General features: G+C 49.6%; 1 protein-coding gene across 3 annotated transcripts in view; it reads left to right on the forward strand.

The window, feature by feature from the left end:
* LOC140408879 (gamma-aminobutyric acid receptor subunit beta-1-like) overlaps window positions 1-16754 on the forward strand; it is a 609207-nt gene that overhangs the window by 512318 nt on the left and 80135 nt on the right. For 2 of the 3 annotated variants that reach the window (XM_072496707.1, XM_072496709.1), the window contains exons 6-7: window positions 2987-3124; window positions 15014-15166. In XM_072496707.1, the coding sequence (XP_072352808.1) occupies window positions 2987-3124; window positions 15014-15166 (291 nt within the window). The remainder of the gene's footprint in view (window positions 1-2986; window positions 3125-15013; window positions 15167-16754) is intronic. The other variant, XM_072496708.1, reaches the window with a different exon arrangement.

The raw sequence follows: 16754 nt of genomic DNA on the forward strand, positions 1-16754 counted from the left end.
GTAAGTCTGGTTAGGCTAGTATCAGGTCTTCAGTCAAGTCAGCATGGTGTCAACCCACAGTTGAACATGTATAATAGTTTAGATGTTAAACAAAATCGTGTTGCATCTTATCAAGTGTTGGAGATCTGTCTTTCGCTACACTGCATCAAGTGCAGTCCACATCGACCCAGCCTACCCAACACATCAACCCTTTGCTACCTAAATGAGGTGTCAACCTGGTGAGGTTACAATACAAGATTACATGCATGATAAACAGCAAAGGCATCATGCTATCATAGAATTTACAGTGCAGAAGGAGGCCATTCAGCCCATCGAGTCTGCACCAGCTCTTGGAAAATGCACCCTACCCAAGGTCAACACCTCCACCCTATCCCCATAACCCAGAAACCCCACCCAACACTAAGGGCAATTTTGGACACTAAGGGCAATTTATCATGGCCAATCCACCTAACCTGCACATCTTTGGACTGTGGGAGGAAACCGGAGCACCCGGAGGAAATACACGCACACACGGGGAGGATGTGCAGACTCCGCACAGACAGTGACCCAAGCCGGAATCGAACCTGGAACCCTGAGGCAACTGTGCTATCCACAATGCTACCGTGCTGCTCACTTAGCTGGCCAGAGTTAAGTGATCCCACAACTAAAGGATGAAATCTAAGCTGAATGATGGTGGACAATTAAACAATTAACTTAAGGAGAAGTCCGCATAAACATCACCATTCTCAATGATGGGAGAGACCAGCACATCAGTGCTAAAGACTACGGCTGAAGCATTTGAAGCCATCTTCATTGGAGACCTTCAGGTGGTCGAGAACAGGGCAGGCTGGCACCCTGGCACTCATCCTGGCACATGGGCACTTTGGCACTTCCAGCCTTGCACACTGGCAGGGTATCCGGGTGGCACTTCCAGGATGCCAGGAGCACTGCCAGGGTGTTAGGCTGGCAATGCCAGGGTGCTCAGGTGCCAGGTTTGCAGTGACAGGGGTCGGGCCTGTGGTGCCTTGCCAAGTTGAGAAGGTGTGAGGGGGGTTCCTGGGGGCTTCCCAAGATTGGGGGAAGGTGGTCAAAAAGGTGGGGGGGGGGCCTGAAAGGGGGTGGGGAAGATCAGGTCTGCCGGACAAAATGGCGCCCCTATCTGCAAGAAGCCTTCCCAAGTTCGCTAGCAGGCAATCCCTCTAAGTAAGGCTTTGGCAGGGAAAAAGTCCCCAAGTCTAAAAAAAATGGCAAAGTGCCATTGGATAGTGGGATGTTTCTCAGCACTGCAGCTAATACCCCGCTAAATGCACCCGACAGCGGACTTTAGCTTAAGTCCACTGAATCAGGCCAACATTTCAGGTTGATGACCTTTCATCAGACCTGGAAAATGTTAGTGATATAACAGGCTTTCAGCAAGTACAAGAAGGATGTAAATGCATTGGAGGAGGTTCGGAGGAGATTTACTAGATTGATACCTGGAATGACTGAGTTGTCTTATAAGAAAAGGTTGGGAAGACTAGACTTGTTTCTACTTGGGTTTCGAAGAGTGAATGATGACTTGATTGAAGTAGATAAGATCCTGAATGTTCTTGGCAAGGTGGAAGTTGAAAGGTGTTTCCTCTTGCGAGTGCATTCAGAAGCAGGAGGCACCATTTAAAAGTTAGGGGTTACCCTTGTAGGATAGAGTTGAGGAGCAATTCTTTCTCTCAGAGAGTGTGTGACTTTGAATCTCTGCTTCAAGAGACGGTGGGGGCGAGGTCACTGAAATTTTTAAGGTGGAGGTAAATATCTTGTTGGCCGAGGAATCAAAGGTTATCGGGGGTAAATGGAGAAACGCAAACAGATGAGACTTGTTTATATTGAATGGCAGAGTAGGCTCGAGGGGCCGAATGGCTCCTATTTCGTATATTCAAACATATCTTCATATACCTACAAAAGCAGAAAAATGGGGATAGGGACAGAAGAAAAGGTATGTCTGTGACAGCATTTTCACTGCAATTAATATTACAGCAAATGCAGAGTGTGAGTTGCAGATGGATGAGTTGTCAAGGCTTGTGAACTTTTATTAAATCCAAACATTCATTAGCTCACAGTACATAAATGCTCACAATATGGTTTTTGACCTTGTGTACTCCCAGACGTGTCACTATGCTATAAATTATTGTAGGACATGATGGAACGAATTTTGTGTTGCTTCACTCAATTGCGAGTGCCTTCTGCCGGTTCTCTCCAGATCTGCACAGAAAAGGAGCGCCATTTAACAAAATTAAACAAATTCCCCTATCGATCGCATTTAGCCGTTTGTTTCCCAGCACAGGCAGCGCCAAGATCAACCCCGCTATTAAACGGGACTCTGCATCATTTCTGGGCCTCGGGGAGGAATGCGGCTCTTAGTCCTGGTTCCTGTACTAACGAACTCCGCCGATATGCCAGGTCCACGTTTGAGAAACCTGTGCTAAACGGAGCGCTATCAGGATCTCCTAGGCAAGCCCGTTAGGTCCCAGGCGCTGGGTAGATCTGGCGTATACATATTTAAGTGAGACTAACTGCTGACTTGAATATGCAAATCTAGGTCCTGACCTCAATGCTGCAACACCAGATCGCAATGCTTTGCGAAATCTCGTTTCACCTCGCAAGGTGCGACAAGGCCGGTAAATCCCATGAGAGGCCTTTTGCGAGATTTAACTGACCTGTCGCATCCCGGGTCGGGCACGGCAAGGCCGATAAATGTCGATATGAGTGCTTGTTATGTCAGTTACTTGCAGAATGACTGCTGGCGCGTGCACAGGGATCCTGTAAATAGCCACAGTAATTGGGAATGGTTAACCTTTGAAATATGAAGCACGACTGCATTGCTAATGGCAGCTTTCACTTCATTGTGATTCTGATATTTTTGAAAAGCGAGGTCTTCATTTCTCAAAGCCGGTGCTTTTCAAAGCACTTGGGCAATCTTTCCACTGTGCTGAAGGAGTATAATTCCTTACCAATTATTTCCTTTATTTTGTAGATGGGTACACAACAGATGACATTGAATTTCAGTGGACAGGTGGTAACTATGCAGTCACAGGAGTAGAGAAGATTGAGCTGCCACAGTTTTCTATTGTCGAGTACAAGCTGGTTTCAAAGAAAGCAGTTTTTGCAACAGGTAAGCCATTCAATGCGAAATAAAGGCTGTATCAATCATTTATGTTGCTGAGCTCCATTTGTTCTTTCATGGTAGTTAATGACCCATATGAATGGAAATGCTTTGCATTGCGCCTGTCTTTCATGCTTAGAATAGGGACAAGTGAAACAGGTTAGCAGTGGGACTTTATGGGAAATTAGTCCATGATGAGAAGATTTGGGGGTTTTAGAGTTCTCCAACAGCTGCCAACTAAAAGTAAGTCACAAATGTTGTTGGGACATAAAAGTTTTGTGGAGTTAAGAATGTAGGGTACTTCCCATTCCACCCTGCCACAGCAGTCTCAAAAAGCAAACAACACCCCCCCCCCCCCCCCCCCCCCGCCCCCCCAACGCCAACCCCACTACCTGGACCAACTCCTATACTTGGAATTTATCTGGGGCCACTGCCTGAGACCCAAAATTCATTTATCTCATGGGCAATTTTCCTTAGATGCAAACCAGGCAGCTCTAAATGAAGACGGAGGTCCAATTTTAGCCCAGTGATGAGCTGGGGCTGAAAATAATAATAATAATCTTTATTTGTGTCACAAGTAGGCTTACATTAATACTGCAATGAAGTTATTGTGAAAATCGCCCAGTCGCCACACTTCGGCACCTGTTCGGGTACACTCAGGGAGAATTCAGAATGTCTAATTCACCTAACAAGCACATCTTTCGGGACTTGTGGGAGGAAACCGGAGCACCCGGAGACACGGGGAGAACATGCAGACTCCGCACAGACAGTGACCCGAGCCGGGAACCGTACCTGGGTCCCAAGCGCTGTGAAGCAACAGTGCTAACCACTGTGCTATCGTATTGCCCAACCATACCATATTAACTTCTAACCAATAACTAAGGGCAGCGCGGTGGCACAGTGGTTAGCACTGCTGTCTCACCGTGCAGAAGCCCCAGGTGTGATCCCGGCTCTGGGACACTGTCCATGTGGAGATTGCACATTCTCCCGTGTTTCCGTGGGTTTCGCCCCCCACAACCCAAAGATGTGCAGGGTAGGTGGATTGGCCACACTAAATTGCCCCTTAATTGGAAAAACTGAATTGGGTACTCTAAATTTATTTTTTAAAAGCTATGAATCAATAACCTTCAAGTATCACAGGCTTTCGTGAGTTATAAGACATTCTGCATAAGTAAAAGATTCTTATATGCATTAACAATAGCCATGTCCATTCAGCATTAGCCAATAACCAAGGCTTGGGCATTAAATTTGGATCCATAGCACCATTTGCTCTTGCGATGCCAAGGCCTAGAAGGCCATGGGCCAAGTGCTGGAAAATGGGATTAGAAATAGTTAGGTGGTTGCTTTTGACGGGTGCAGATGCGATGGGCCAAATTACCTTTTCTGTGCTGTAGACCTCTATGACTCTACTCTAACACTGGAGCCAGTGCTACGGAATCGGGAGGATTTTTGAATGGGGCGTACTGCTTCAGCAACAATACACACTGCAGATTGGGAAGACAATCGAGCAGACATGCTCTACATGTGCCAGAAGTTTTCCAGCTGGTCAGATCATGATGTCAAGCAGCTAGAGCAGTTGATTTGATGCATGATTTACAAACTTGCACCATTCAACTTATTCACTTGTCACTCACCAAAAAATATTCATAAAGCTGCAAGAGAATCCCACTACTACATTTTGTTTGCATGTACGTTGATTTAAACTAACTGCTTTTATTGTAAAGACTCTGGAAGCACTGTGGAGTATTTTTGGTAGTGTTTGTTGTGTTGGGTGCTCTGGATCCGTGGAACACATACAGGTCACCAACACTTGATATAGTGCAACACTATTCTATTGAATCATTAACTGTTGTAACATACTCTGACTGTGGGTTAACATGATACTAGCTTTAACTAAAGGCCTTTGCCTTGTCCTAACCAGTCGATGCACTCAGCACATGGTGAATGTCTGTGCTGCAGGCTGTGAGCTCTGTCCTCCTAGCTAGCTGCAGCTCGAATGAGTGGGAACTCTGATGCCCCCTGTCTTTATAGTGCATGTGCTCTAACTGGTGATTGGCTGCAGTGTTGTGTGTGTTGATTGGTCCCACTGTGTGTCCATCAGCGTGTGTCTGCACCATGATATACTGGTGTATATTATGACATGTTGTGGTTAATTGCTATATTTGGTAGAGAATGTTGCTATATCCTCACAGGGAGGGCAGAAGGTTTGGTCCACACAAAGGCTACAAGCGATGGGAGCTACAGGCACAGTGCCTCTGGAACTGCAACACAACAGGGTGATGGAGTAGAGGCTGCAGGGAGGGGAAGCTTCATGCCATGCCCTCGGCTAAGTTGGAGCCCGACAACTACATGTTCCTTGACCGTGACAGAACAATCAATTTCAGTGTGCATCTTCATCAGCATTTTCCTTTATGCCAACTCATTGAAGCCCTCATCTGAGTCCACTGAGCAGAACTCAACTACAAACATGCCTTCTGGTGAGCTGGCACACAAGCTATCATTTATCCCTGGCCTTGCTGCAGCCCATTCGGGTCTGCTGCCACACCACATACAGGTCCCAAATCTATATTTGCCTCTAAGGTGCATACAATGTCAGTAGCATAACTGGTGGTGAGTGATGGGGATGTAATGCATTAGCTGCAAGGTAATGCTTTGGGGAGGAGGTGTCATGTGAAGATGCATTCACTGGCTTTGACTACCCAAATAGTCATTAGGCTTTCTGTGACATCGCTACCAAGTCCTTGAGGTCAGACTCTGTGCTCCTTGCCACTTGCTCCTATTCCTTTCTAAGGGTGGTCATTCAGGACTTTCTGGCACCCCAGGGAAGCATAACCTCGTTTTACCTCCACTAAGGCTTCCTCTGCCAGATCCATGAACCTGGAAGTCCTCATACTTCCCTGCTGCACCATTTATTTTGCTTAGATTTGCAGTAATAGCATTATTTAGAGAACCCCAAAGTGTATCATGGAGTGCACCTGACCCTCAACTTTTAATAGATTGTGCACTTCCGGTTGCGGCTATGCCTAGGTAGGTCGCACGTTCGGCAGCTCCCGCCGGGAAGGGACTTTTGGGCTCTTCAGAGGGGCCCCAATGGCAATTGTTCGACGGCTTCCAGTGTGGGAAGGTGACAGCAAGGTCCCCCCAACAGTATATGGATTAGATCAGAAGTGGAGCGGTTACAAAAGTGATCCTGGTGCAGCAAAAAGTGCGAGGGAGGAAAAGCAAGATGGCGGCGGGTGGAGACCAAGCAGCGTGGGCGCAGTGGTCGCAGGAGCAGCAGGAGTTTCTTAAACACTGCTTTGAGGAGCTGAGGACAGAAATGCTGGCGCCACTGAAGGCGGCGATTGAGAAGCTTGTGGAGACCCAGAAGGCCCAATGGGCGGCGATCAGGGAGGTGCGGCAAAAAGCCTCGGAGAACGAGGGCGAGATCTTGGGCCTGGCGGTGAAGGTGGAGGCGCACGAGGCGCTGCACAAGAGGTGGGCGGAAAGATTCGAGGACGTGAAGAATAGGTCGAGGTGGAAGAATCTTCGGATTCTGGGTCTCCCTGAAGGAGTGGAGAGGCCCGATGCCGGGGCATATATGAGCACGATGCTCAATTCGCTGATGGGCGCGGGAGTTTCCCGAGGCCCCTGGAGCTGGATGGGGCTCATCAGGTCCTGGCAAGGAGACCCAAAGCCAACGAGCCGCCAAGGGCTGTAGTGGTGAGGCTCCACCGCTTTACGGACAGAGAGTGTGTCCTGAGATGGGCCAAAAAAGAGCAGAGCTGCATGCTGCAGCCAGCGCGATTGTGGGTCACGTTCCAAGATCGGCACCACTATTTTGAAACGCCTGATGAGGCATGGAGCTTTGTACGGACTGAAAAGTTGGACTCAAATTGAGGGTTTGTCATGGGGGGATGTTTACTGTGTTTACTGCGTTTGGGGAATGTTCTTTTTGTTTTGGTGCTGGGTGGGGATGGGTGAATGGATTTGATGTGGGGGCTGTGGGAGAGTGCGGGCGTCAGTGTTGGAGGGGCAGGGCCCCGCGGAGGAAGAGGGAGGGGTGGAGGCCCGGGGATGGGGAGTTGGGGGTAAGGCCGCAAAAAGGAGCCGCGCCAGAGGGGGCGGGGCCAGCTCAGGAAAGCGCGGGCTTTTTCCCGTGTTAGGGAAGGATGGGGGGGGGAAGGGCGGTGCTGGAGAGGAGCGCACACTGACTACCAAAGGGTGGGCGGATTCTCACAATGGAGGGGGTCGATGGAATGGCGGGAGAGACCGGGGTCAGTAGGAGTCAGCTGACTTACGGGAGTGTCATGGGGAGAGCAAAATGGCTAGATGAGGATCTAGCGGGGTGGGGGGGGGGGGGGGGGGGGGAACTGGGTTGCTGCTGCATTGGCCAAAGGGGAGCTGGTAGTAGGAGAGGTAGTCGGGGCGGTGGTCCGCCGCCTGGGGAACTGGAGGGTGCGGGAGGCGCGGGCACGTAGCTGGCCTAGAAAAGGAGATGGCTCGTAGGCAGGGGGGGGGGCGAGTTGCCCCCAATCCGGCTGATAACTTGGAATGTGAGGTGCCTGAACGGGCCGGTCAAGAGGGCCCGGGTGTTCGCGCACTTAAAGGGACTGAAGGCAGACGTGGTTATGCTCCAGGAGACACATCTGAAGGTGGCAGATCAGGTTAGGCTGAGAAAAGGATGGTAGGGCAGGTCTTTCATTCAGGGCTGGATGCAAAGAACAGAGGGGTTGCAATACTGGTGGGGAAGCGGGTGTCGTTCGAGGCACTGAATATTGTAGTGGATAATGGAGGTCGATATGTGATGGTGAGTGGTAGGTTGCAGGGGGTGAGGGTGGTACTGGTGAACGTATATGCTCCGAATTGGGATGATGCCGGATTTATGAAACGTCTCCTGGGTCGGATTCCGGATCTGGAGGTAGGAAGCTTGATAATGGGGGGAGGGACTTCAACACAGTGCTGGACCCAGCACTGGACCGTTCTAGGTCCAGGACGTGTAAGAGGCCGGCTGCGGCCAAGGTGCTCAGGGGGTTTATGGACCAGATGGGGGGGGTGGATCCATGGAGGTTTGCCAGGCCTCTGGCCAGGGAATTTTCCTTCTTTTCCAACGTCCATAGAGCCTACTCCCGGATAGATTTTTTCATTTTGAGTAGGGCGCTAATCCCGAAAGTGGAGGGAACGGAATATTCGGCCATAGCCATCTCGGACCACGCCCCGCATTGGGTGGAGCTGGAGTTGGGGGAGGAGAGGGACCAGCGCCCGCTGTGGCACCTTGATGTGGGACTGATGGCGGATGAGGGGGTGTGCGGGCGGGTGCGGGGGTGTATTGAAAGATATTTGGAGGCCAACGACAACGGGGAGGTGCAGGTGGGGGTAGTCTGGGAGGCATTGAAGGCGGTGGTCAGGGGAGAGCTAATCTCCATTAGGGCCCACAGGGAGAAGAGAGAGGGAGGGAGAGGGAGAGGTTGGTGGGGGAGATTTTAAGGATGGACAGGAGGTATGCAGAGGCCCCCGAGAAGGGGCTACTTAGTGAGCGATGGAACCTCCAGACGGAGTTCGACCTGTTGACCACAGGGAAAGCAGAGGCACAGTGGAGGAAAGCGCAGGGGGCGACGTATGAGTATGGGGAGAAGGCGAGTCGGATGCTGGCACATCAGCTTCGTAAGAGGGAGGCAGTAAGGGAGATTGGTGGAGTTAAGGATAGAGGGGGGAGTGTGGTGCGAAGTGCGGTGAGAATAAACAAGGTATTTAGGGACTTCTATGGGGATCTGTACAGGTCTGAGCCCCCAGCGGGGTAGGAGGGGATGCAACGATTCCTAGATCGGCTGAAGTTCCTGAGGGTGGAGGAGGAGAAGGTGGCTGGTTTGGGGGCGCCGATTGGGCTGGAGGAGCTGGTTAAAGGATTGGGGAGCATGCAGGCAGGGAAGGCCCCGGGGCCGGATGGATTCCCGGTTGAATTCGACAGGAAATATGTGGACCTGCTGTGCCCGTTGCTAGTGAGGACTTTTAATAAGGCGAGGGAGGGGGGACCTTGCGCTCGACAATGTCCCGGGCGCTGATTTCTTTGATCTTGAAGCGGGACACGGATCCATTGCAATGTGGGTCGGAAAGACCTATCTCGCTCCTCAATGTTGACACTAAGTTGCTGGCGAAGGTGCTGGCTACGAGAATTGAGGACTGTGTCCCGGGGGTGATTCATGAGGACCAGACGGTATTTGTGAAGGGTAGGCAGCTAAATACAAATGTACGGAGGCTCCTCAATATGATTATGATGCCCTCGGTGGAGGGGGAAGCGGAGGTAGTGGCAGCTATGGACGCGGAGAAGGCCTTTGATCGGGTGGAGTGGGAGGATCTTTGGGAAGTGTTGCGGAGGTTTGGGTTTGGGGAGGGGTTCATCAGTTGGGTCAGGCTGCTATCTAGAGCCCCAGTGGTGAGTGTGGCTACGAACCGGCGGAGGTCAGAGTACTTTCGGCTGTACCGGGGGACGAGGCAGGGGTGCCCCTTGTTGTTTGCACTGGCAATTGAGCCGCTGGTATTGGCACTGAGGGAGTCCAGAAAATGGAGGGAACTGGTTCGGGGGGGAGAGGAACACCGGGTGTCGTTGTATTCCGACGACCTGTTGTTGTATGTGGCGGATCCAGTGGAGGGGATGGCGGAGGTCATGCAGATCCTTAGGGGGTTTGGGGACTTTTCGGGGTATAAACTCAATGTAGGGAAGAGTGAGCTCTTTGTGGTACATTCAGGGGACCAGGGAAGGGGGATAGATGAGCTACCGCAGAAGAGGGCGGAAAGGAGCTTTCGGTACCTCGGGATCCAAGTAGCTAGGAGTTGGGGGGCCCTGCACAAGCTCAATTTGACGCGGATGGTGGAGCAGATGGAGGAGGATTTTAAAAGATGGGATATGCTGCCACTCTCACTAGCGGGTAGGGTGCAGTCGGCCAAAATGATGGTCCTCCCGAGGTTTCTCTTTGTGTTCCAGTGCCTTCCCATTATGATCCCCAAGGCCTTTTTCAAACGGGTAAGCAGGAGCATCATGGGATTTGTGTGGGCGAATAAGACCCCGAGGGTGAAGAGGGTGTTTCTGGAGCGTAGCAGAGACAGGGGGGGGTTGGCGCTGCCGAATCTACGTGGCTATTATTGGGCAGCCAATGTGGCGATGATCCGTAAGTGGGTAATGGAGGGAGAGGGTGCGGCGTGGAAGAGGCTAGAGATGGCATCCTGTGTGGGCTTGAGCCTGAGGGCGCTGGTGACGGCACCGCTGCCGCTCTCGCCGACAAGGTACACCACGAGTCCATTGGTGGCGGCAACGCTGAAGATCTGGGGGCAGTGGAGGCGACACAGGGGCGAGGTGGGAGCCTCGGATTGGTCCCCGATTCGGGAGAATCATTGGTTCGTCCCGGGAAGGATGGATGGGGGGTTCGGAGCTGGCATCGGGCAGGGATTAGAAGAATGGGGGACCTGTTCATTGATGTGACGTTTGCGAGCCTAGGGGCGCTGGAGAAGTTTGGGCTACCCCGGGAAACGTTTTCAGGTACATGTAAGTGAGGGCGTTTGTGAGGCGGCAGGTGAGGGAATTCCCGCTGCTTCCGGCACGTGGGATTCAGGACAGGGTGATTTCGGGTGTATGGGTTGGAGAAGGCACGGTTTCGGCGATTTACCAGGAGCTGAAGGAAGAGGAGGAGGCCTCGGTGGAGGAGTTAAAGGGCAAGTGGGAGGAGGAGCTTGGGGAGGAGATAGATGAGGGTCTGTGGGCTGATGCCCTGAGTAGGGTTAATTCTTCCTCCTCTTGCGCCAGGCTCAGCCTAATACAGTTCAAAGTTACTCACAGAGCGCATATGACAGGGGCGAGGCTGAGTAGGTTCTTTGGGGTGGAGGACAGATGTGGGAAGTGCTCGGGGAGCCCGGCAAATCACATCCATATGTTCTGGTCGTGCCCGGCGCTGGATGGGTTTTGGAGGGGTTTTGCGAGGACTATGGCCAAGGTGGTGAACGCCCGGGTCAAGCCGAGCTGGGGATTGGCATTTTTTGGGGTATCAGACGAGCCGGGAGTGCAGGAGGCGAAATGGCCTTTGCGTCCCTGGTAGCCCGGCGGAGGATTTTGCTACTATGGAAAGATGCGAAGCCCCCTAGTGTGGAAGCTCGGATCAATGACATGGCAGGGTTCATGAAGCTGGAGAGGATAAAGTTTGCCTTGCGAGGGTCTGTGCAGGGGTTCCTGAGGCGGTGGCAACCGTTCCTAGACTATCTCGCGGGAGCGTTAGGAGGATGTCAGCAGCAGCAGCCCAAGGGCGGGGGGGGGGGTTCTTTTGGGATGGCGTTTGGATGAAGGTGGGGGGGGTTCCCTATTTGTGTTTTTAAATGTTATATGGGGGGGTTATTGTATACGGGGGAAATCCAATGTATAATTTCTGATTGTTGTGTTCTTGTTTCTTTCTTTTTGTTGGGGGGTGGGGTTTGTTGAAAATTTGTTGAAAAATTTGAATAAATATATATTTTTTAAAAACTTTGAATAGATTGTGGAATGGGGAGCACACGGCCCACTCTACAGGTATGGTACAGCAGAAATGGAAAAGTATTCTTTAAAGCATAACAATGTTTATTCTATGAACTCAAGTTAACCTTTTTAAAACAAACAGTGAACATTTTAGCAACCAATAAATCAAATACAACCCCAAAGACTACAACATTAAGCTGTCCTTTTAACATCCAAAAGACTTAACAAACCTTCAAACAGGAGCACATTCGGTTTATATTCAATACTGAGACCTTTTACAATTCTGTGTTCACCAAGTAATCCATAGAGAGTCTTTGGATGGCAGAGATCAACAGTCCAGCCCTTTGTTTTAACTCCAGATGCAGCTCACTGAAAAACACAGACACAGCCAAGCTTTTCTCAAACTGAAACTAAAAAGCAGAAGTAGAGCTCAGCTCCACCCACACTCTGACATCACTCCAGTAACATGAGTAGCTCCATTTCTTACAGGTACATTTCTTAAACACCCATTTCTTAAAGGTACTCTCACATGACAGCATCCAGCAGCAGCCTCCAGAGAGACAGTACATTCTCCCATTCAGAGGGGAAGGTTGCCTTGAAGAGGAGCAAGGTGGCTGCATTGCACGGCTTGGAACTCTTCTGAGTGTTCAGGCAGTAAAATGCAAGGGGCCCATACAGCCCAATGTTATAATCATGTAAATGAGGAGGCTGCACCAAGGTTGCGTATTGCCTGCTTCAGCAGCCACAGGTTGAAATAGGACATAATCAATGTTTAATCCCTTGTAACTAATGGTGGCCACAAATTGATTTGACCATTCATTATTCACAATGTTCAATAAGATGAGCCCATTGGAAGCTTGACACCATTCATGACAATACAGCCTGCTTGATTGGCATCCCATCTAAAACATTTACTCCCTCCACCACCAATGCACAAGCCATTGATGTGTACCATCTACAAGATACACCGCAGGAACTCACCAATGCTCCTTAGCACCTTCCGAACCTGACCGCTACCATCTAGAAGGATAAGGGCAGCAGATACATGGGAACACCACCACCTGGAGGTTCCCTTCCTGGCCACTCACAATTCTGACTTGGAAACATATCACCGTTCTACACTGTCGCTGGGTCAAATTCCTAGAACTCCCTCCCTAACAGCACTACGGGTGTACCTACACCCTACGAACTGCAGTGGTTCAAAAAGGCAGCTCATCAACACCTACTCAAAGGCATTTTGGGATGGGCAATAAGTGCTGGCCTGGCCAGCGATGCTCTCATCCAATGATTTTTTAAAAATTAGCAATCACAGTAAAAGCTTGATTGCTTGTTCAGCTTGGATGCTTGCTCGCTGAGTTACATTTAAGTGGTTGTTGGAATCTGAGATTATAATTTCTGCATGTGAATTTTTGCCTTAGATTTTTCACTCTGTAAATGTCTTGACCTTTGAGTCAGTGCATGTTAGCATTCATTGTCAATTGATAAGTCCAACCCACATGGGTATTTTTCTCCCCTTGTTTTAACTTTCTCCTTTTCAGAGGATACAATTGTTAAATATAGACACTTCTCATTACATTTAGGTAAACCAACTGTAAACTTGTATAAATCTCAATGAAACAATAAGATGGGTGCAAAAGGCCATGTAGGTACAGCATATTAATGAAATCAGACAGGCTCTGTTGCGGGTGTATGATTCTCTCCAGCAGCACCTTCCGTTCTCTGTGCCCTGGCCATCTTTTACCTCCACGCACAATAGGAGAAAGATGTACAAAACATCTTGAGGAACACTTTGTTAAATCCATTTGAACATTATTCAAGGTTGTTCATTAGATTTGGACAAAACTAGAATAATCATCCATCCTCCTGTTTCTTTTTCAACGTAAATTGTATGTATGGCCCGCAAAGGAACTTAAAATTATTTCAGCGATTTGGATCCCGATCCCACCCCCCCCCCCCACCCCCCTCTCACCCCCACCCCCCATGCCAAGGAAGGGGAATAGGGAGAAGGGAAGGGAGAAGGAATGTCTTTTCTGATTATAGTTGCTTTTTCACAAGAGGAAAATCCAGATTTTACATAAGTTGATCAGCAATCCTCAGCCCGGAGTGGGAAAAATGGAAGAAAAGTTGGTTTGCACCAGTGCGAACAATCTTCACATCGGTCAAGAGGAGGCTGGTCACTCATGATGCTGATGACGTTAAAAATGAGTTATTCTTAGCACCTTATCCATCTGCTTTTATGGAGGGGCGGGGGAGGGGCGTGGGGGACAACCAACAAATAACGAACGCAGGCGAAAGGACAAGGGGAGGAAGAACCAATGCCAGGTTGGCAGCTGCACTCCTCCTTGTCCTGATTCCACGGGAAGATTTCTATATTTTTCCATTTTTGGTGGTGGTAACTTATTCTCAGATTGTAGAGAAGAACCTGAGCAACCAGTTTACTGGGGGACCCTTAAACAATGCTAGGCCTCTCATTCATGTATGCAAATTAAGTACCTGTTTCAGGTGAGCTGCATGGGCTCCTGAGAAGCTGCCTCTACCAGAGTACCCTGCCACTGATTGAACAAGGACATTTCCCAACGTTGACCCATAAAACAAGATTCAATTTCTTCAAAGATCACTGCCTTATGATTCTAGTTTACATTTATTTAAAATTATGTTTGATTCCATGCTCCAAGTGAACAGGATTAGGAAGAAAAGAGACATGCTTCAGGAGCTTTGTTAGGACATGAAGTCATTGCGATAACTTCATAGCCAATCGGTCAGAGGACATTATTTTGACCCACCAACATACAAATGGTGTCGCTGATCTCTATCACTCGTTTCCATTTCCTGAATATTTTACCAAGTTATTATTGAAGATGTTATTACCAGGATAAAGAAAGAGAACAATTTGCAGAAACTATGCTTGATATAAAAACAGAAAATTCTGAAAACACTCAGCAGGTCAGGCAGCATCTGTGGAGAGGAACAAAATTCATATCTCAGTCCAATGATGACCCTTCATCAGAACAGAGGAACGATAGAAATGTAATGGGTTCTGACCAAGTGAAAAGCAAAGGGCGGGAGAGAAGGAAATAAAAATAAAGTGCTGCGGATGCTGGAGATCTGGGGTTGGATTCTCCGTCCCACTGCACAAGTTTTCTGGTGCGGGGTGCCCCCGCGGCAGCGGGATTCTCCATCCCGCCAGCCAACCAATGGGGTTTCCCATTGTGGGCAGCCCAACGCCGTCGGGAAATCCCCGGGCATGGGTACGCTGCCGGCGCAACGGTGAATCCCGACAGCGGAGAATCCAGCCCCTGAAATCCGGTGCAGGGCAGGAGAGATTAAATTATAAAATGTTTTAATGATACAAGAGCCAAAAAGGTGTGGTCATAGGCAAAGTAAATTACTTTCCTTTATCGATTTTTCTATTTATTTTTTAGGGTCTTATCCAAGACTATCACTGAGTTTTCGACTGAAAAGAAATATTGGCTATTTCATCTTGCAAACATACATGCCGTCAACTTTAATTACAATATTGTCGTGGGTATCCTTCTGGATCAATTATGATGCTTCTGCCGCAAGAGTTGCTCTAGGTATTGAAATAACAGTCAGCAATCTAAATCACTGTGTGAGGTGTAACATGTTAACTTATATACATTGTATATGGTAATGGATATTCCAGGGTGAAGACCAATGTGTGCAGCCTGGAGGCAAAGTAGGGAGCTAGACAGATTACCAGAGGTTTGCTCTACAAACGCAGGATGCTCTTAAAATAACTTTAAAAGATAAAAACTACAAATAACTATAAATTAGTACACGTTAAACATTCAATGGTGGGAGTGTGGGAGCGAGCTGCTCTGGGATATCAGTCTGTAAACCTAGCCACTATATTAACTAACATCACGGTGCAGAGCATTGGGAAATCCAACTTTGCAGACTCATCTGAGACTCGGCTCAAAGTCCAGTGAGATGAGAGGTTGAATTCTCCGCTTACCGCCGGCGGCAGCGATTGGGCAGAGAATAGCGTGCAAGTGAAAAATCTCTTGCGCCCGCACCGATTCTGAGGGCATGATCCAGTCCCCCGTTGGCGGTGCTGGTGAGGTTTGTGCCCTACGCGGCAGGCCCATGCAAAACTGTCATTTGCATGGATTTAAATCTCATTAGTGGGTTGGACATGCTCCACCCTACCGTGATGCTCCGCCCCTCTCAGGTGGAGGTCATGTGAGCACATATTTGTGCAAGTATTTACAAGCGGTGCCTGAGCGCCGTGGCAGTTGACAGGGAGTGAGAAGCTAAAAGAATTCTCATAAACTCTCAAAGATTGTCGGACATGCTGGGGACTGGCTTCCTGGGCCAGGGAGAGTAGCAGGGAACGATTTGGTGCCAAGTCTGTGTACTCGGGGTGTCCCCCTTGGGATTGGGGTGGCCAGGCTCAGACCTCCATTGCTGCAGTATGTGATTTAAACCCCTCTGGTTTACAGGCTCCTGGCTGTTCACACTGCTGACTGCTCACTGTGTCCTGTAAATGTTGAGAGAGTGTCTGGTGATGTGGGAGCCTTCCGGAAACACTCTGGAAACACTTATATGCCAGCAGTATCATCAGGCGTGACCATGCTCAATCACCGGCCCACTCAGTGTACCCCCACTGCAGAGAAAACATGGGATTAGCAGGGCTCACTCCAACCAAAGGACACCTGCACCATGGCCTTTGGAATACACTGCCCCTCTCAGCTCAGAGGCCTCACCAGTGACACCGACCCTTCAGGTTCACGAGCTGTCTCCTCCTGGTGAGGCCGGCAGGACTGACTGCCTCTGCCACCTCCCCCCAGGCGCTGTTAAGGAGGGCAGGCTTGAGTCTGCGGCCCACCCTGGGGAAGAGGGTGTCCCTCTCTCTCTCTCTCTCTCTCATTAGCATTGAGCAGTGAGTCCACCTCAGACTCTCAAAAACGGGGATCAGGTCTTCTCTGAGCCACATTTGTGGCTGTATTGAGAATATGATGAGTGGAGCACTTATAAGCAGCTCCAATTGTCAGGCTATTTAATGTTATTTGCAGCCCCAGCGGTTACACTGTCCACTGGACAGGGAATTGCTTCCAATTCACGCCAGCAGAGTGCTGGCCCATTTACATGTCCTAACTGCAGAACAAATAGCGTGCCCAATGGGAATGGCAATTGCACACT

The sequence above is a fragment of the Scyliorhinus torazame genome, chromosome 3 (assembly GCF_047496885.1).
Source record: "Scyliorhinus torazame isolate Kashiwa2021f chromosome 3, sScyTor2.1, whole genome shotgun sequence".
Classification (NCBI taxonomy): Eukaryota; Metazoa; Chordata; class Chondrichthyes; order Carcharhiniformes; family Scyliorhinidae; genus Scyliorhinus; species Scyliorhinus torazame.